We start from the raw sequence: 21,342 nt of genomic DNA, 5'->3' as shown, positions 1-21,342 counted from the left end.
GCTATGTCCCCAAAACTTGTTAAAAATTATTTGATAGACTTTTAGTAACAGTATTACTAAAAAAAAAGGGGGGGGGAGGATTACCCAGGTAGAAATGTGCTGGTTTTACCATTAAGCTAACAGAAAAAATTTCTTATAAAGGTATGATATGTCCTGGACATAATTTGACTATATTTTGAACTTTTGGGTAGTAAATGAACCACCTAGTGGCAAACTTGATGGTATAGTATTTTATGAATAAATAAGTAGCTTCTTTATTTAGAAAAGCATTTTTTGAAACTCATAAAGCTAGGATTGTTGGTAAAGGTGCTTAGGATTCAAATAAATCTGCAGTTAGTTCTTGTATCCAGGATAGGTCTTGAGCTATTGCTTCTTTACAACAAGCTTTTGTTATATATTGGAAACCTTTTCAAAAGCAGCTTGTGATTAATCATGAAATTTGCTCCTCTGAGAATGCTGGGGAAAAAATCTTGCAATTAATCTGTCTTATAGGTGTTGGATATGCATCCCAATATGGCCAAGAGTGTCCAGCACAGATGCTACTGCACCCATGTGAAATGCAGGGTTGTAATTCTCAAAGCACGCAATCACTGGGGTTAAGGTGTTGATTGTATTTTGGGAACTTCCATTAACATTGGTGATACTAGAAATAAGAAAAATAACAAACTTACTTGAAATAAAATGTCATAAAATTTATTTATATATTTAAACAAGTTAATATAGATGGCCACAAACAAAAGAATTATGTTTACAGTGATGAAAATGCAACAATGTTGTCAGCACCATCCCTGTACCATTACAGATAGAGCTCCAATCAGTATTTCAGTATTGTTTTACAGACTAGCACTGGTCAATCTGCATATCAGAGATTTGTTGGGATGTTTTGTAGCTTCCAAATTATCAAAAGTAGCAGTTGGCTACCGAGCCAATATATAACTCTGCCATAGTTCAGGCAAGTTCAAAGGAAATCAAAGAGAGATAGAAGACACCTTAAAAGTGAGCTTGCGCTGAAGTTTATATGTGGTCAAAATATATTTGTTGGGGATATGTTTGTTTAGGGTTGGAATTGTATTCTTAGATTAGTGCAGTATCATAGTACTATGTAAAATCACAGCACTATGTACATGATTTCCCCCTTTAAAAATGGCAAAAGAATTCCATAATTTAGTAAAAACCAAGAAACGATGTTTTTTTCTTCTCCCCGTAAATATTTGTGTAAAACTATAGTGGCACAACCCTAATTTTTGCATTAGATACTGGCTAATGTGATAGAAGATAAAATGAGTGTCATCATTTAAGGTCCTGCATTGTATTTATTTTACATCATAATATAATAGCTGCAAACTTAAATGCTAGAAAGGTTACACTGCAGTTTCATCAGCTTGTTTCTTTTAAGTAGCAAAACACCAAAAGCTTTTTTTTGCTAGGGACAAAGAAAATATGTTGGGATTTCCAAACTAAGATGTCATGCTAGAATTAGATCTTTTGCTATGGATAGACTTGAACATTGCAAAGAGGGTTTATATACTTCAGTTTAGTGAGAATAATCTTTACAAATCCAAGATCTACATGTTGTGGTGGTTGAGAAAAAAAATACATGGAAAATAATTTCTAGCAATTGAGATTTTAAAACACAAGTTAACGCACGTAGCATGTCACTCAATAAGTGTAGAATGTGTGCACCAGCTAATTTCAATAAAAGCACTGTCAGCAATGTCATTAGAGTAGTTTGGTCTGTAAAAATAACTACCTTGCTATTTATTTGAATTACATATTTATTGTAATAGGTAACATTTTATACATACAAGATGCTAGCTTGCATTCACTTGAAACGTACTCCAAATGGAGCTTGATAGCAATTTAAAACAGCCAGCAAGCCATTATGGAGGGGAAAAAAATTGCCTGCATATATCCCCTCATTATGGCCAGTTGCAGCTTTGTATATTCTCCCTTAATGAATTAGCTGAAATTGGTAGTGTTGGATACAATAAATTGGCTTTCATCTTCCTGACTTGTTTGCTATATGTATTTAAGTACTGTATTAGGAAGTAGCCTAATATGAAATTCCTTCATGGGGGTTTAATAATTTAATTCTTCATGACTATATTTTATAGAGATCATTATTTTTGGTCTTCCAAGTTTCTTTTGCTGCTAGAAATAAAGTTTGAATATAGTGATTAGAGCTAATGATGTTCAAGTTCTTGCAATCATAGGGTCTTACTATGTTGATCTTTGCTTTATTGTTTCAACATTTATAGAGATCCTAAAGAGATAGACAGTACAAAGTGAGACAGCTGATCAGTGCACGCAGACTCATAGTGATAACCACTAGAAAATCCTGCTTAGACTATTTCTTCAGTTATTATTAAATTCGACCTTTGGCATAGGACAGCACAGTAATTATTATTTTTGATTGCTTCTAAAGGCAAAACCATTGGCTTATTATATCTTAAAGAATTGATATAATACCAGTGTACCATGTTTGTAATTTTTTTAGTTACTTTGTCCAGTGCTAATGTGAACTGGCCCTGAGATACAAATTCCTGTTTCTTTCACAGACAAGATCTACTGTTTGCAGTGTTAAGTTCATAGAACATTTTTTTTAAAAAAACATTGTATTGTACTACATGTAATTGCAGGACAGGGGAGAATACCAAAGATACTAGCAATATCTGAAGCAGAAGGAAGCGTTTACATAATGAAGTGAGGTACTTCCAACTGATACTATCTACAGCTACTTCGGTATACTGTATTTGTGTCTTTGCTATTTTTGACAAGATGTACACAACTTTAAAGGGATCTTTAGAATCCCTTAGCACATGCTAAGCGCCCTTTACAATTTTTCTGGTTTGATCAGCTAAATAATACCATCAGGATTCTTCTTAGTAAAACAGTTGCAAAAAAAAAAAAAAGTCCAGTAATGCTGACAAATCTTTTTGAAGTGTTCCTTTTCTTGTAAGGAAATATCAGCTAGTGTATACAAGGAAATAAACTCTTCCAAATTATTTTTTTCATAATTTGAATACCAGTGGATATTATCTTTACAGACTGATGTACAGAATGAGATAGAAAATATAGAATGGATATGACTGAAAAGTGACTTAACTATTGCTTCCATTTAAGCCTGTTTAATACACTCCTAAAAAGTCTTGACTTGATTAACATACACCAAATGTTTCTGCTTTCTGAAGCTGTCTTTTACTTGCTTACTTGTCTTTTGCTTCTTTTACTTTAGATAAGTATTCATCCCTATTTCCACTTTTTTGGTATATGCCCAATTGGATATAACTGAATTCCCTAGCAATTCTGTACAAGGAGACTGAAGAGAAAAAGATAAAGTAACCAAGACAGGTTTCAAGCTTCTGAAAATTAGGACTTTTAAATAACGTAAACTTGTTAGCAAAACAAGTTACAATATCCTAGAATTCAAAACTTCAAAAAAAAAAAGTAAAAATAAAAAAATCAAGGTTATGCTAAATTTAGTCCACTAGTTTGATCCAAGACACCATGGAGGAAAAAGTACCCAACAGCTTTGCATTACACAGTAAACCCTCCCTTTGACTGACTTCTGACATAACAGACAAATCTTTTAATTTGGACTCTATCATTTATCTATTAAATTGAAGTTTTACTGCAAATTACACCATTTACATAAATTGACACAAATGATGTGGACACTCTCCCCCCAAATGGTCCATAAAAAGCATCCAATACATTTTTTGAAATTAAAAAAAAAGTATATAAATTCTGTTTCAGTCTCAGATATTTTCACTTAGTAGAGCTAGGAAATACAAAACACCTCAGCCTGAAGCCATATGGATAACAATTTTACTTGCCATAAGTGAATTTCATAATTTTATAGGAATCCTGGTTTCCCTTTTGTATATAATAGGTAAAAATGCCCTCTTGCATCTGTTTTTGTTCATTAAAATACAGAATCATTCTAAGCATTATACACACATCAGTATTGCCAAATAGCAGATAAGGACACAGATCTGGAATGATATATCAGTGAATGTGACTTTTTCAGATCATACTAGAATGGTTGTCTGAACTGCTTATTATAAAAGCATAATTAACATGTAAGAGAATAGCATTTCTTATTTAGCCTTTTTGAGGTGGCTAACATCAAGATGCATAGATGATTTTGAGCTGGCAGCATTTATTTTTTTCTCCAAAGCTAATGCCACCTTCAGAAGAGATTTTCCAAAGCAGAAAAATAGTTTTGCCTCAGACTGCCCTGCTTGGATGCTGATACAACCAATCCCATTATATAAAAAATTACCCTGCATTTTAAATGCAAAAGTGTATACAACCTCACACCTAAATCTAAGGCTTAATTTGATGCAGATACAAATGGGAGTAAGTCCCATGGAACATAATGGGATTTACTTCTAAGTAAACTTGCATAGGATTATATTCCAAACCAGAATCCATTTTTTTTTAATGGTGGGAAAAATAAAATAAAATACAAGGTTGTGAATTAAAAATAAGTACAACATCCCAAATGTAAAAGAATAACAAAGGACATGGTTTTACATTTATGAAAATTATATAGTACGTCCTGGCTAGTACGTTATGACAGGTTGGCTGCAGTACACCCTACTCAATAAAAGATGTAACACTTTTCTTCCACCTTGTAAAACGGTATTATCTCCACAGAGATTTATCCTGATTATAGTTTCTTATTTACCAAGATAAATGCTCATATCAAAGAAGGATATGGCATGAGGTGAATGATTAAATGATTTTGCATGAGGACTCCAGAGTTGATACTGTATTTGGAATGAATTTGGTACAGAATTATATGATCCTAATTTAAGATGATATTAACTAAAGCTGTCCATTCTTTGAGGCAAACTTTCCAGACTTTAGCTTAAGGCTGTTGTTTCTTCACCCTTTCTCCCTGAAATTACTTTGTCGTGCAAGCCACTACATTAGCCTTCTCCAATCAGGTGCCTGCCTGTCCCCTGTATTGAGACTGAAGATCAGACCTTTCAGCCAGCCCCTGCCTTTCTAGTTCAAGCACACTAAGAGCCAGTGGGCTGGTGAAGACTGTGCTAAAATTTGAACTCAGGCCCTTTTGCTTACAGAAAATACGTAAGCAAAAGTAAGTTTCTGCAACTGAATTCACAGAAACAAACTTATTTTGGTGGAATAAGAAATCACAGATCAGAACTGACAGTGCCACTGTAATCTTGCTCATTTGAGTTCTCAGTGACCGTTCTGGCAATCCCACCAAATTGCACTAAGACACAATGCAGGTTAATTAGCCATATTAATAGGCCTCAGAATTATAAAAACAGTTCTTACTGAAACCTTTATTCCCATTAACTAAAACTAACAATTACTATTTCAGCCACTAGAGGGAGAGATTACCATATGGAGTAAACCAGTGTTACAGAGTTTTAGTTCCATAGGAGAGAGAGATGTGTAACTGCAACCAGATTTTAATAAACAGAAGAACTGAAACCCCAGCTATGAATACACTATAAAACCTGGCAGCATGATGTCTCTAGTACATGACACAGGTCCTAAAGTGGTATGTTATATTGTACGATATAATAATAGCTCTGGGGTGAATGCCTAACACATTGGGGTTAAATCACACAACATAACAGTACTGAGACAAGATCTACAGGAGAAGTTATTTGGGGGTATCTAATCACATGGCCAATGGAGTTTTTTTTTTTTTAAGTTCCAGGCACAAACAACATGAGTATTCTAAAGTCTCATGAGTGACCAACATGGCAGAACAAATGTGTTTCAGATACAGAAATGTTTAATGGTATTAAAGTGCTACTATTAAGCAGAAACATATGCTAACATTTAAACACAATTCCACTGTACTGCTAAATGAGGTTATCTTGTTTTTATTTTTGTCACCCAGTCCTATCTAAACAATGAAATTAAAGATCTACAGGACTGAAATTAACAACCCAGTAATTATAATCAGCAATAAGTTATGAGTTTTATAAAGCATTTTTTTTTTTTTTACTTTTCATGTTTCCCTTAGTAATTGGGGGACAGGCAAATTACCACCACCACCCCCAAAAAATCCTCAAATAAGTGTCATAAATGAAGTCTGAAAATAAAGAGTAAAGTTTAAACTTGGTAAAGGAACAGTAATAAGTATCTCTGTGGTTAAAAAGCTTAAAGAAAAGCGAAGACCTCAAAGTGCAGGTTAGAAAGCTCAAAATAAAAACAATGATAAAAACATTGTATACAATCTTATCCTTTTAACAGCAAGACAACAGTTTCTGCTCAGGAGAAATTGGAATCAACCTAGCAGACTGTTAAGTGAGATGCTTCTTAGCTATGGACCCAAGACTACATTAGGAATCCAGGTGCCAAAGTCTGCAAAGGGAATCCAAACAGGAATCCAAAAGGAAGAGCCATAAAACCAAGAAGAGTCCCTGTTCCTCTTGTGCATGGCAGCAGAAAAACAAGCCCCTTTCAACTGGTGTTAATTACAAAAGAGATTTGCAGGATCACGCCTAGGAGATCTAAAAATACATTGTCACAGGTTATCTCACCCAAACAACTTTTACAAATGTTTATCAAAATAATTTGCAAAAGAAAAAATAGGTAATTGTGGCTCAGAGTGGAGACTGTCTTTTCTGCACATCATCACTTGTTTTACAGGCTGGTCTGTCTTTCACCCTCTGTATCAGGAGAATCATTCTAGCTCAGCCACTGAATCCAGAGCGCAGTTGCACCTGTGGTGGCCTGCTACAGCTCAATAATCTAGTGGTAAAATCATACAGCCCAAGTTTCTTGCCTTGAAACCATGTCCAGCGAAAAGTTGAGCTGAATGGGAAATGCTTCCAGATTTGCAGCACCTAAGCAGAGCATCTTACTATTATTACATTTGTCAGATGATAATGATCAAAGATGGCTGGAGATACCCAGTTAATAGAAGATGCTGACTGGACTAACTTCTGCTGGTGAGGCTACAGGAAAACTATTTAACTTTTTAGTTCTATTAAAAAAAAATGAAAAATTAAATTCATTGATGGAATTCAAAGGAATCTAAAATGGAGCTTTTTTAAAAAAAACTTCAAATATTGTGCAAATGCATTGGAAGTGGTTCATCCAATGAACTATATCACCTTGGCTACTTTATCCCATCATTTGGGACCAACATATAGCTATCCCAGATATGCTAGATTATCATAGATATTGGACATACTCTATATTATTTATTATTAGCACCACAAAGGGTCTTATAACAAGTTAGTTAAGTTTGGACATGAGGGGTGAAAAAAAACAACTGTGACAATTAAAAAACAAGAGCCTGAACAGCCAAATTTCCCATCCAATCAAATAATCTCTCAGTATAGTTATCCATTGCTGATGGGAAAATCTCAGCCCAGCTATGTGCAACTGAAGTGGTATCCTGGATTTCAAATTAACTAAGGTTTAGCACTAAGTCAAAAATTTTGGACTATGATTAAATAAAGGCTAGTTGGCTCCCCTACTAGGTTCCCACTCTTCTGTGGACCCATGGAGCTATTCTAAAGTTGTGTCTGTCCAAGCTTAGCTGTTGAAGGGTGGGTTGGGTAAGAAAAATACTGTATCTTAAGAGCTCTGCCATATGAAATTGCCCCAAAGAAACCAGTTGCTCTGCTCTAGCACCAGGCTCTAGGAAGTGAAGGAGAGCTTGACACTAGCGCTGGAGTAACCCTCATCACTCCCAATGCTCTGCAAGCTGCTGTGATCATCAATGTCACTTGTACTGGTTGTGCTGATATCATCCACGTCTCCATGGGAGAACTCTGTGCTTTCCACATCCACTTCAATTTCTTCTGGAAAAGAAAGAAGAACCTCAAGTTAGTATCAAAGCAAGTTCACTGTTTATTTAAGACTATCCCTGACTGAAGAATCCAGGATCATTCCAGCCACACCATGAGTTTTTACTGTAAAGTTGTGCTATGCTATCTTTGAGAAAAGGAAGAGCAAAAGGGAAAAACTGCATTGTGATATTGATCAGAATTTTGAAAGAATTACAAGAGATTGGATTGCACTCATTTTCACAAATGTTGTATTACTATCCAGCTATAATTTTATTGCTAATTCGACACTCAACATTTATATCTAGAAACAGAGCCCTGGATTAAATTGATAGATGTGATAGATACTAATTCAACATTCTATACATTCCTTCCTTCCCCCAAGAACAGATTTCTCAGTCTATATTAAGGAGCATTGGTACAAACCAAGATAGATGTGCTGTTCATCTAATAAAACTTCTTTGCATATTTACATTATGGATTTGAAGAAGTAATACAAATAACAGGAAGTTATGGAAGGAAATCATAGATCACTGGGATTATTTATGAAACAGGAGCAGAAAGGATAGTGTTGCCTAAGTTGTCTTGGTTAATTGATGTCTAGTGCAGCTTAATTTTGAATGGGATGTAGACAATTAGAAAACACTCACTGCATATAAACTGGTAGGATTAGGAGACCCACACTCCTTTGAACTCAGAATCTTCTATTCCAGTAAAGGTTTTGCATCTGTTGCTACATTGTTGTCTAGCCTCTCAAAGGTACTCTGGACCTATGCAGTCCCAGAGGAATTTTAGGCAAGAGGAAAAGAGTGACTAAAGGCTAAAGTATCAATTTATCAGTTGCTCAAAGTAATTAAAAATATTTTCCAAACAGATTTAAAAAAAGTTTTTAGAGTGACTAGGGCAGATGGCATTGGAAAAATATGTAAAAATGCTGTGGTATCTGGGCACAGCTAAGCCCAAGTGTATGCCATGTAAAGAAAAACTCACATTCCTTTGGTTTATCCAGGTTGGTGCCTCAATATCCTCAGAGGATAACAAGAACTTCAAGGGGAAACATCTAATATGTATTTAATTTTTGAATCACATATTCATCTAACAAGCAGCAGCAACACGTCTTTCTGAGAAACACATGTAAATGAATCAATGTTAAAATCAAAATATTCTAAGAGGGATATCATCCCACATAGCTGTTGACCTCTCCCTCCCTTATTGTATCAATAAGAGTATACTGCCTGAAAGTTGCTTTAATTTCATAGAGCAAGAATTCCAAATTGACGTATATAATTGTTAAGCTAAGAGAGGCCTCCAGCCCTATTCAGAAAGAGAGAGGGAAAAACCCTATACATGTGAGCCCTCAAAGCAAGCTCTGTCCTCACCCCAAAGTTACTCCTCTTAGCACATTCAGGGTAGAGGAAAGTCTTTGCATATAGAATTATGAGCACTTTGTTCTCATGTAGGCAAGAGCCTTGTACTATGTTTCTTGCGAGTCCAGAATTCAGTATTCATATAATTAATTGCACATACAAAGGCTTTTCTCCTATAGTCATTCACCTATTTGTACGAATGTCCTGTGGACATGCCATCAATCTGAAGAACTTTTGATGGGTGCAGTGTTTATCAGAAGTATTCCTTTCTTTGAATACCTAAATAGAGCTAAGTTTAATTGTATTTACTATCAATCTGGTCATTCTAGTGAAAGCTGTTTCTGGATGATGTGCAAATAAACTTGTGATGTCTTAGCATTTATGTGTTTCCTGTCAAAAAATGTTAAAATTGTGGTAGTACCATGAGCAAATAAACTGTATCCAAATAATGGCTGGTGTGGGTCTTCCGGGCTGTGTGGCCGTGTTCTTGAAGTTTTGTTTCCTAATGTTTCACGAGCACCTGTGACCGGCATCTTCAGAGTGCAGAGAGAACTGCTCCTGTCTGTGCTCCTGCACTCTGAAGATGCCGGTCACAGGTGCTGGCGAAACGTTAGGAAACAAAACTTCCAGAACACGGCCACACAGCCCGGAAGACCCACACCAGCCATCGTATGCCGGCCGTGAAAGCCTTCGACAATACATTGTATCCAAATAAGTTTCTGCCACATATTAATTTGAAAGCTCTGCCAGAAGATAATTAGTGGTGTTTTATAACTGTCAGATGGTTGAACTACTGTCTACTGCAAGTCTACCACTTAGATTTTTAATCAGGTGCAGATATGGAAAGATTCTTCTTACTTGACAGGAAATACATAAGACTAAATTATTCTAAGTAGGCATACTGTAGAGCTGGAAGTGTTGATACTTGTATGAGTTCAACACAAATGGGCAAAAAAATCAAATATATTTTAGACAGAGACCAAAGTTAAACAACTTTAAGTTCTGCCAAATTTAATAGGGACATTCAGGACTCCTAGGCACCTATGAAAAATGTAGATGACATATGCTTCCAAACAAGACTCACTCAAGCCGTGCCTTATTTATAGAATGATCTTACAATCTGAATGAAATTATGGTTACTTATAGGATGGTCAAAGCAAAGAAATGGTGTGGAGCAAAGAGAGCTGAATATTTTGCCTCCTTAGCTAATAGTATGGATGGATCAAATACTGACCTCGCTCTGAATCAGAGCGATCTGAGGACATGGTTGATCCAGTGCTGTCCATTCGTATTCGCTCGATGTCCTGAGGGCTCTGCAGCTGCTCCAATCGTCGCTTTAGAAACCTTTGCTCTCTTTCCAGGTTCTCAAGCTGATGCTGGCTTCTCCTGTCGGCTTCTTCAAGTTTCTGCCATGACAAAAGATTGTTTTTCATTATCTGGATTTCCCCCAGCACTTTCCCCATCTCATTTACTAATATTCATTTCAGATATTAATCTGAGAGCTTTGCCAGAAGATAACTGGTGATGCTTTAGAACTACAGAGAAAATTGGAAATACGTTTTGGCAAGCTGGAAGATCAAACAGAGGTGATGAGTACGAATGATGATATACCAAGTAATAATGTGTTGCTGTGTAACTATTTGTCAGATATACGCTCTTAAATGGCATGAGATCAGCTTGCAAGTTACAAAAAACAGTGCCCTTACTCCCTACAAAAAGAATCAGTTTGCATCTCAGTCTAATCTTAGAGTAATGAAAAGGAGAAGATCAAATAGAGCATGGACAAAGAGCTTCAGCAACATGAGATGCATGGTTAGTTCTTTCCATCAGGGGATCTTAGTTTTGTAACTTAGCAATGCTCAGTCTCTATTCAGACAATTCAATAGGAAAAGGCATTGCAAGTAAAGAAGCTGATGTACCTTCACCGTTTAATTTATCAGCTATTTCTTTGAAGCAGTTTCCCATTTGACCAGTCATTTATGTAATCTACTGCAGACTCCTTTCATCACAGCTGGGAAATCTTACCAGGCCAGTGCACAGGGTTTCTTGATGGCCAGCAAGTTGCATAACTCCAAGTCATCTCAGGCTAATGCCATCCATTTAAGTAAGCAGGGTTTCTCTCCCTGCTAAGCTTGAGCTGTTCCAAAGTGTTTAAGCACATCCTGATCCCTGTGAGCCTGGCACTACCCTTTTTTTAAAAAAAAAAAATCAGGAAAGGGTCAGAAACACTGTAGTCAGGGCACCTGCTGTGCTCTTTAAAAAAAAACCTCTTCTTTTGTTTGTTATTAACTACTGTATTTATTTTCCAAATGCAGTTCCCATATACTCTAAATGGTACGTAAAGGGACTATATAGATTTGAATAATTAACACATGCTGCTTACACTTGGTCACTAACAGTCTCTTCCTGAAGTATGTGGCCTGGCTCACTGGCTTAGAGAGCTGTACAGAGAACTATCTGCTCTGAATAACTGACTCTCAGTATGAGGCACCATGTGGTTTAGATTATGTTAGTTGACGTTTCACTAGTAAGTATAACCTAAAACCTGGAACAGTCTTTTTTCAACATGTCTTAAGTTCATGCCCTCCAGTTGCATTGTGGACAGTAACCTTAGTAGGTTGGAAAAAGCTGGTACAACACTGCTTTTATTTCATTATAATATTTTCAGGAAATGTACCAATCTACAAGGTACAATAGGACTTTTGCATAGTAGGTTTTACATGATTTCAGCTACATATTTAGCATTTTGCTTTTATTACTGTTTCACAATGATACTGGTATGTACAATATATCTGGGATTAATTGTTTCTGAATAATGCTATTGCCATCGCATAATCTTCTGTATTTAAAAAACATAAAAATTTAATCTATGATCAATAAAATCATGAATCACATTAATTAAAAATGTAATGCTCCAGATCCTAGTCTATATTTGTTAGATACCTGAATACAGTTTAGGAGGAAAAAAGAAAAAGAAATCTACATTTAACTTAGGAACTATGTTGATAGTTGTGCCATACCATTTAGGTATTCCAAGATCATAGGTATATCTCAACAAACCATATTGAAGTTCACAGAAAACACTTCATTAGATGAAGCCCAATGGCAACTTATAGTCCTTTCAGTACCAATGATGCATATAAATTCCTGTTAATATTTTTTAATTGCATTTTATGAAACTGTAGTATTCTGGAGTTCTAAATAATTTGTTGATATTTAAAAGATGGAATTTAAGCAATTATATGCTGAACATTTGGTCAATAATCTCTATAACCAGACTTCCTTACGGAGCAAACAAACTCTGCAAATTTATTGAGAAAAATCATGCTACAGAAAATGTTGGAACCACCTTTTAAGACGGTTTGCAAAATATAACACTATATCAATATCATGATATGAACCCTCTAAGGAAGATGTTAATCTTTTCTGCAATTATGTCTATTGGATAAATGAAACATTATTATAAATGGAACCTGATGCTATTCTTACCTTGATATGTGCTTTGGCTTTGTTAAGTAGCCCAAGGGTTGTGTGTCTGGTGCAGTCAGGTCCTAGTGGTATCAGAACTTTTAAGCGTTCTAGACACAGGCGGAGATGGGCTCGTCTGGGAGGAAAAGGTGCAGGTATCAGAGATACATTTTGAACTGAAACTGGCCTTCTTCAATTAGCTTCCTAAATAATATCACACTAACTTCTACAGTAAACTGCTGAAATGCTTTTGAAGCTTATGTTCTAACAAGCATAGTTGGTGAGTTAGTTAATAGCTCTGACAAGTACAGTGGTACCTCGGGTCACGAACGCTTCTGTTCATGACCAATTCGGGTCATGAACAGCACCGTTCGCAAAATTTTGCTTCCGTCCGCGAACTCCGCATCGGGTGACAAACAGGATCCACGGCCATTTTCCCTGCCGTGACACGTGGTCATGGCTTCCTGTAGGGAGGGGGACTCTCCCTCCAAGCAATAACCGCCTCCCCACCCGCCTTCCTGCCCTCCACGCCAGAAGTTGCCTCAAGCAAGGTTAGCGTTCTCTCTCTTCGTACTGCACTGTACTGTATTTTGTTTCATATTTTTGTGGTTTTAAAAAAAAATACATATGGTTCAGAACGGATTAACCGTAATTACATTGAACCTTATGGGAAAATTTGATTCGGGTCACGGAAGGAATTAAGTTTATCACCCGAGGTACCACTGTATTTGAAACATCTGTAGCATATTGGATTATTTCACTACTGATATTCAGCATCATTCACCTTAACTGGAAAACTCTGATAGTTCCATGTTACACCAGTGGACACTACAATGCCCAAAGAAAATTAAAGTATGTCTGTTATGCATTCCTTTCTTCTTATTTTTGGACTGGAAATTAAAATGGTTGCCGATCTCAGTTCCTCTTTGTTCACCCACATAGTCTGCTTAAACTCTTCATGCTTACTTTAGCAAAGAAAGGGAAAGTAGCTACGACTTGCCATTTCACATTTTTAATACAACCCATTTTTTCCTAAATTGGCACTCGCCAGATAAGTTGGACTAGAATTCCCACTTTTACCAGTAATCTTGGCCAACTCATCTGGAGGGTATCAAATTTGAGCAAAGCTGCTGTAGCTTTTTTATGCTTTCTTCATTTCTAACCATACAGAGAAAGCTGTGATGTAATTGAAACAGTTCAGCAAGAGAAGTGAAAAATAAATTGTTATATTATTTGGCTTCTATCTTGTTTGTTTAGGATATTTCATGCATAGAACTACCCAATTTACCACTCTCAACAAAAGCATAATATGACTGCTAGCAATCCTCCCCCCACCCCTGCACATTTCCAAAGTCCCAGCTGCCCAACTGATTCATTCTCAGCTGCATCCTTGTGCTCCCATATCTGGGGCTGATAATTAGGATATGATGTATCTCTGAATTGGCAGCTCCAGTCTTCACTGTAGTTAGGGGACACGATGATCTATCATTTAATTGGTTAGTGTAATTTGGTGTGAGAGGCAAAGGTATAAAAAATAGAACCTTGTGTTTCAACACATAAACATAGAAAATAGAGAAGTCTTGCATGTTACAGAACAATCATCCATAAAATACAGCATTCCACATTGACTAAGAAAATGGTATGCTTAACAAGAGACATCCATACAAATAAGGCAAGAAATTTGCCCCATACATTTAGAGAACATTAACCTGCCAGCTTCCCACAATTATTATCCTGAACCAAAAGATCCTCTTTCATTATAAATGTGATTACCTGTACGGCCGTTATATAAAGTTATTGGAGAATTCCTGTAATTCCCAACTTTCATTCGGGTTATAGTAGTAAAGAAACCTGAACATGCAAGAATTTTTTTAAAGTGAGCATAGGCCAGACAGCAAAATAAACATCATTTCTATTTCCTCTTACTATTGCATCATCCAGTTATTGTTTTTAGAGAACCAGTACAAGATGTTTCCTATTAGAAGTAACAAGGAGTCTGAATATTGTAGGTTAATATTATCATGCAGTAAGTGAAAGTAGCTTGGCTTTTCAATGTGCATATAAATTATGTTAATTATATGTGTCATATGCACATTTCTTTCAGATTAATTTCCACTAGTAGTTTCTTCACTTTGATCATCAGCTGACACACTGAATCAGGTTGTGATAATAACCCAGCTTTAGCATATCAGAAAATCCAAAATGCAATTTCAGATCAGAGGTCTAATGCATTGTATCTTCTTCATATAGAAATAATGTGAGTTTGAACTCTTAGTACAGGAAGGGAAATATGACTTTATAGATATAACTCAGTCTGTCTCAGCCCAATCTACTTCACAGAGTTACTGTCATAAAAAAATGAGGAAGAAGTACTATGTAGGCTACTTTAAGCTGCTTTGAGTTCCTAATGAAAGGCAATATATACAATTAATAAAAAAGTAAATAAACTGAAATCTGGTAGAATGAGCCTCCCATGATTGGAATACAGCAACTGAAAAATACTATTTGTTTTAAAGCAGCATAATCAATAAAAAGAGTACCAGAATGTGTTAAAAAATATCCACCCCTGTTCAGAAATCCAAGGGAATGAATTTGATAATACTGTTGAAAACATTTATATTAAAATAAGCAATATTGTGATAGATTCTATTACGTTCACCCAACTGAATAGAAATTGCAAGTGATGTTTCCCAAAAGCAAACTGCAGATTTTTCAAAGGGGTATGAAACAGTAAAGATGGAAGACCTGAATCATTCCAACTGTGGGAACTACCAAACTCTACCAAATATATTCACTTCAGGACATTCCTGACATATCTTGCTCACAAATTTCTTATTCAGAGAGTTGCAATGTTTGCATTCAGAATGTGAAGGAAGGTACAAAAGAATTAGCTAGTGGAAGGATCACTAACCTTAGGGGGAAAGTGACCACATAATTCAGGAGTTCTTGTTATATATATATCTATTAAAACACACACACACACACACACAAAGTGCAAGCAAATACATATTTTGGACTTCATGAAAGTGGATTTTAATGCGTAAAGTCAGAGTAATGTTCAATAATTTCCTATGGCAAAAGAAACAAATAAGAAAATGAACTCAAGATGGGAAGTGAAGTGTTTCCTAAAATAAGAAGTACTAGAAGAAACTTATTCCAGTGAGAGAAAAAAAATTGGCAAAAGAAGCTAATGAACTGCACAAAACCTTTGTGATGTTCTGCCAATAAAATAAAATGGCACTCTTACCATTGAACAGGGACAAGCCACCAATGAGGAGCACATATTGTTAGCTTGGAATTGCAGACATGGTATCAGAAGGGTTAAAGCTCAAAATCATCTAGTAAAGGATGCTAAGAATAATAAAAAGAGGTTTTTCAGATAGTTTTTTTAAAAAGGAAGAGAAAAGATCAGTATACCAATTGCACAATACTGTAAAGACAGCAAAATGCTAAGAGGACATAAATAAAGAGCAGAGTTAGTCAATTCCTATTTTCTTTCAGTCTTTTCCACTAAGATTTGTGTTCTGTCATAAAGTTGTATACAGCAGAATGAAAAGAATTTCACTGAAACTTGAAATTGACAGCAACTTGATCAGGGAATATCTATTTGAACCCTTGAGAGTTTAAATCCCTAAGGCCAGATTTTTCAAGAACAAGTCTTGCCAAACTAAACTCACCTAGTTTTCTGATTCAGTAACTTTCTTAAAAAACTATGGGAATAGTATGGATATAATATATTTTCATTTCACCCAAACATTTGGCAAAGTACTTCATGACATTCTAGATGACATTCCAGAATGGGCTGGATGGCTTAAAAGTCATAGTTAAAGTGCTCATCAACAATTCTCTGTCAAAGTGGAGAAAGCAAAACTGGTACCACAAGATTCAATCCTGAGCCCTCTACACTTCAATATGCTAACAGCTTGGATGACAAGATAGATGGAATGTGTGTTCAAATTTAAAGATGACACAAACTTGGCTGGGACAATAGGAGGTAGAGAAAGCATTTGAAATGATCTTCATAATTAAGAGAAATAGGCTTAAAATAAAATAATGAAATTTAGTTGGAACAAATGCAAAGGAAAATTTTTAGGAAAAAGAAACTAAATGCATAGGTATACCACATAAGTATAAAGGTAGCAACCAGCACTCCAAACTGGGCCTAGGAGCCTACTGGCAACAAACGCAGTGACTTTAAAATCAATGTTATCCAACAAAATTGGGTTTGACTTCTAAGCAGTCTGGCTGCTACATTATGCACTAACTCATCTTCAGAAACAGCCACATATGAAGTACATTAGAGATAATAAGGGTCATATCCCTTTCCAGAAACAGATTTTCTATATAACTACCATCCAACCAACTTACTAACCACTGATAACTCTACTATGTTCACATGCAAATTAGACTTGAAAAGATGCAAAAATGGGAGGAAAACAAATTCACTTCCCTCCCAATTTATGTTGCTTGCTACACTCTTCTCCTGGGTCTGTGAAGTGTGAGAAATTGTAGATACAGGTAGTCCCCAGGTTAAGAACGTGCCATAGTTAAGAACAGAACCAATTGTAGCAAAATTCAAGTTAAATACACAATGATTTGAGTTAAATACACAGTGGTTCAAGTTAATTACACAATACTACTTAAACACTATTATACAATAATGCAGTTCCAGCTTACATATAAATTTGACTTGAGGACAGATGGAACAGAACTCATTCTTAAATTGGGGACTACCTGTATTATTCCTCTTTTCCTTTCTGTTATTCATGTAAAAAACTCCTGCAACAATATAGCCAAATATAAAAAACAAGTATTCCTTTAATGCTCACACTGCAAGTAGGGAAGCCCAGGTTCAATCAGTGATGGCTACTAAAAGCCTATCTTATTAAGAAGCCTACAAAACAATGTGACTTTGGCCTTGTATGCAAATCAAATTACTGCATCAAGGCACACAAAAAAGGGCCGGTCACATAGCCTACTCATAAAATGTTCTCTTAAACCAGTTACACAATCACTCCCCATCTGACATTTGTCACATCTCCTCTGCGCTCCCAAAAGCAAATAATGTAAAACCTTAGGTTAAAATAATGCCCTTCCTCAGTACTGCAATACTGAGATGCCATACTGAACTGAGCACATATAAACTAGAATTCATTTTTATTTCAATGAGGTAATTTGATTTTTATTAACAATTAACAAAAGTATGTTATACACTTTTATCCAGCTGCATGGTGCTTCAGAGTAAACACAAAGGCTTGATCCTTCTCTTGAAGAGTTAACCACCTGAATTTCAATTTCAACTCTGGTGAGGAAAAGCAGGGAGAGGCAGGGGAAGATCTCCCGCCCAACCGCTCAGTGTGCGCTGTTATTCTTGGGATTCATTCTAGTATCACCTAATCATCTGCTCTGCACTGATTCATGCAAAGTTTAAACTGTTCATTCCTTCATCTCTCCTTCTTCCTTCTTCTGAACAAATCTCCCCAGTACTCATTCACAAAGTACAGCTGAAACTGAAACCCCCAAATCGATAACACAAAATGATGTCAGCCTCTGTTTATGTTCCTAAAAGCCTTCACTGGTCTTGTTCACAGACAAAGGAGAGGAATATGAGAGCTCCATCCACCCAAATGAAGGCTGAAAAATTAGTCTGGCTCCTTCACTTACATGTGGCATTTAACAACTGCTATTGTTAGTAAACTGAAAAGAGTTGGGGGAGGGGAGAGGAATTGTAATTATACCACTGACAAGCAAGGATGATTAAGAGTTTTAGGGTCAGGGGTTTGGCAATGGACTGTCAGAAAAGCAGCAGCACCTACTAGGGAGGTCAGCCTATCAGTATTTCCATACTGAATGTCCCTCTATAAAAGGATCATTAGTCATTAAAAAAAAAAATCTTTGGCAAACAACACTTTGTGGCATATTAAAGACTACCAAATTTATTATCATTTTTGTGGATTTCAGGACATTTCATTAGATGCTCGGGAATATCTTTGTATAAAAGTTGTCTGTATTTTTTTTTTTAAGAAAATCCTATTAAAACTGAAACTTGATTATTTTTCTGAACTGAAGAGATTCAGGCCATTTAATCCATATTGCTGTGAAGATAGCCTCTTCTCATGTAACACATTTAAATTGATCTGAAAACTACTGACCTCAATAAATCATACATGATATTGTTGTAAGCCAACGTTGCAGATAAGGCAACCTTACTCAATACAGGAATCCACCTTACAGCATCCTGACAGATGGATGTCCAGCTTCTGCTTCAAGGTCCAGTGAAGGAGAGGTTACTGGGTGATAGGTTCCACCATCAAACTCTTCCCCTTTAGGAAGATCTTCCTAACGTTCAGCTGGAATCTGCCTTCCTGCCTGCCATTCCATGTTTTGCTTTCTGGGACGATAAAATCAGACTTTGGATCTTGTGTTTTAACACCCTTTAAGGTACTATATTCCCTTGCAGTCTTCTCTTCTTAAAGCTAAATATATCAAATTCCCTCAGTTTCTCCTCTTAAGAATTAGTTTCTATCTGGTCATCCTTGTTGCTCTTCTCTGAACCTGTTCCAGTTTCTCTCTCTCTCTTTCTTTAATCAGTGTGCAGAACTGGACATAATACTCCAAGGGATCAGACCCATGCAGAAAAAAGCAACACTACTGCTTTGTGTGATTTGGAAATTATACTTCTACTGATGCTGCTCAAACATCCATATCGCACTGCTGGCTCATATTTAGATCAACTACTTTTCCAAGACTTTTTCACGTGTAATATTGCCAAACAAGTATCCCATATTCCAAACTTGCAGTTCTTTTCTTTTCCTAAGTGAAGAAATTTGCATTTGTCTCTGCTAAATTTCATCCTGTTTTTAGCACAATTCTTTAAATTAACAAGATTATTTTGAAGTTTGACTTTTAGTTTCAACTGACCACTCAATGGTATATTACCAATTTTGTAAGCATTCCTTCTAGCTAGTTGTCAATCAAGTCATTAATAAAAAAGACTACAGAAATGAGCACTGAATTTTGTGGCACCCCACTGAATACATTTTGATTTGAAGTTACACAATAATAATTTGCAAATAACTTACAAAGGACTCTGTGTAACTAGATATTGACACCTGCAACCTCAATAGGAGTTCCTATCTTTTAAACATGATAAACTCCAATTATTCATTGGTTAAACTGGTGTAATCTAAGATATAACAGTTAAGACAGTTAACTGTTAAATAACAAGAAAAGTTTTTGGTGCTTCTGCTATAAATGATATAAGACTATGATTGACAGATAGATAGATAGACAGACAGACAGACAGACAGACAGACAGACAGACATTTTACTGAGGATATAGGGCCGCTTTTTCACTATGCAAAACAAAATACAGGTAGTCCTCGTTTAATGACAATTGGGACCGGAATTTCTGTTGCTAAGTGATGTGGTCATAAAACGAGATGTCACATGACTGCTTCACTTAGCAACCGCAATCCTGGCACTCCCAGTTACCATCATTAACCAAGAATTGTGGGTTGTTAAGCAGAGAGAGCCCCAAGTAAGGAGTGCGGGGATGCCACAGGGGGTGGGGAAAGCCCTGGGAGGCCCAGCACAGGCCGCACGCAAGTTGGTGGGTGCTGCAGTGTGGCACAAAGCTGCAGCCCCCTCTGGAAGCCTCAGCTGCCCCATCCCAGCAGCGCTTACAACCACAGGGGCACTGCCACTTCCCCCACCTGCCTATCTCCCCCCCCCATTTATGCCCTTCTGGCCACCCTGCACAGCGGCACTTGGTGGCAAGCACCAGGGCTGAAGTAGAGCCTTGGGGTCTTCACTAGTCTCAGCCAGCTGCCACCGCCACCAGGCCTCTACTTTAGCCCCAGTGCTGCCGCTGCCACTGAAAAATGCCGCCTCAAGCCCCACACTGTGGCCAGCCACCCCAGCACCTTTGTGCAAAGCCCCAGGTGCCTCCACCATCCTGCGCTCCACAGGCTTTGCTGCACCCAGCTGACCTTCACTGTTTTCCTCCCAATGCTGATGAGGCATGCCGAGCCTGACCCTACTGTATGCAAGGCAGCTGCTGGCCATGTCAGGCCTTCTTCCTGAGGCTGCTCGCACCGTTCTCCAAGCCACTCACGCTATTCCTTCTCCACATTGTGTGCCCAATTTCTTCTCCAAATCACATGCCCCATTCTCTCAATCTTTTGGAAGCCTTCTGGTCTTCCCCGGGTCTCACAAGAATTGGAGTGCAATTTGGAGTAGGAATCTGGCATGCAATTTGGAGAATGAGGTCTTCTGAATCACCATGAGAATGGGGCTCCTGCTGTTCTCCAAATAGTGCACCCATTCTTGTGAGTTCTGGGGAAGACCAGAAGGTTTCTGAAGCATCACAAGAATGGGCCACCCAATTTGGGGTGAGCGGCTTGGAGAACAGCATGAGTGGCCTCGGGTAGAAAGTCTGTAGTGGCCAGCAGCTGCCTTGCATACAGTAGGATCAGGCTGGGTACACCTTGTCAGCGGTGGGAGGAAAATGGCAAAAGTCTACTCGGCACGGCAGAGCCTGTGGAGCGCAGGGCAGCAGGTGCAACTGGGGCTTTGCACAATAGTGCTGGGGTGGCTGGCCACAGTGTGGGGCTTGAGGCAGCATTTCTCAGTGGCAGTGGGGGGGCTGAAGTAGAGGCGTAGGGAGTAGTGGCAGCTGGCTGAGACTGCTGAAGGCCCCAGGCTTCTACTTC

General features: G+C 37.2%; 1 protein-coding gene across 3 annotated transcripts in view; it reads right to left on the bottom strand.

Annotated features, from left to right (window-relative positions):
• Positions 1–2,898: 2,898 nt before the first annotated feature.
• Positions 2,899–21,342, bottom strand: part of MXI1 (MAX interactor 1, dimerization protein) — a 75,755-nt gene continuing 57,311 nt past the window's right edge. For 2 of the 3 annotated variants that reach the window (XM_007434662.4, XM_007434664.3), the window contains 3 exons: positions 12,650–12,764; positions 10,395–10,566; positions 2,899–7,808 (listed from right to left, as the gene is read on the bottom strand). In XM_007434662.4, coding sequence (XP_007434724.1) covers positions 7,645–7,808; positions 10,395–10,566; positions 12,650–12,764 — 451 coding nt within the window. In that variant the 3' untranslated portion in view covers positions 2,899–7,644. The remainder of the gene's footprint in view (positions 7,809–10,394; positions 10,567–12,649; positions 12,765–21,342) is intronic. The other variant, XM_007434663.4, reaches the window with a different exon arrangement.

This window comes from Python bivittatus, unplaced genomic scaffold, assembly GCF_059951505.1.
Source record: "Python bivittatus isolate LINGU-HERP-01145 unplaced genomic scaffold, Pbiv_v1 ctg000980_np1212, whole genome shotgun sequence".
In the NCBI taxonomy this organism is placed as follows: domain Eukaryota; kingdom Metazoa; phylum Chordata; class Lepidosauria; order Squamata; family Pythonidae; genus Python; species Python bivittatus.
This window is presented reverse-complemented; position numbering and strand designations above follow the sequence as displayed.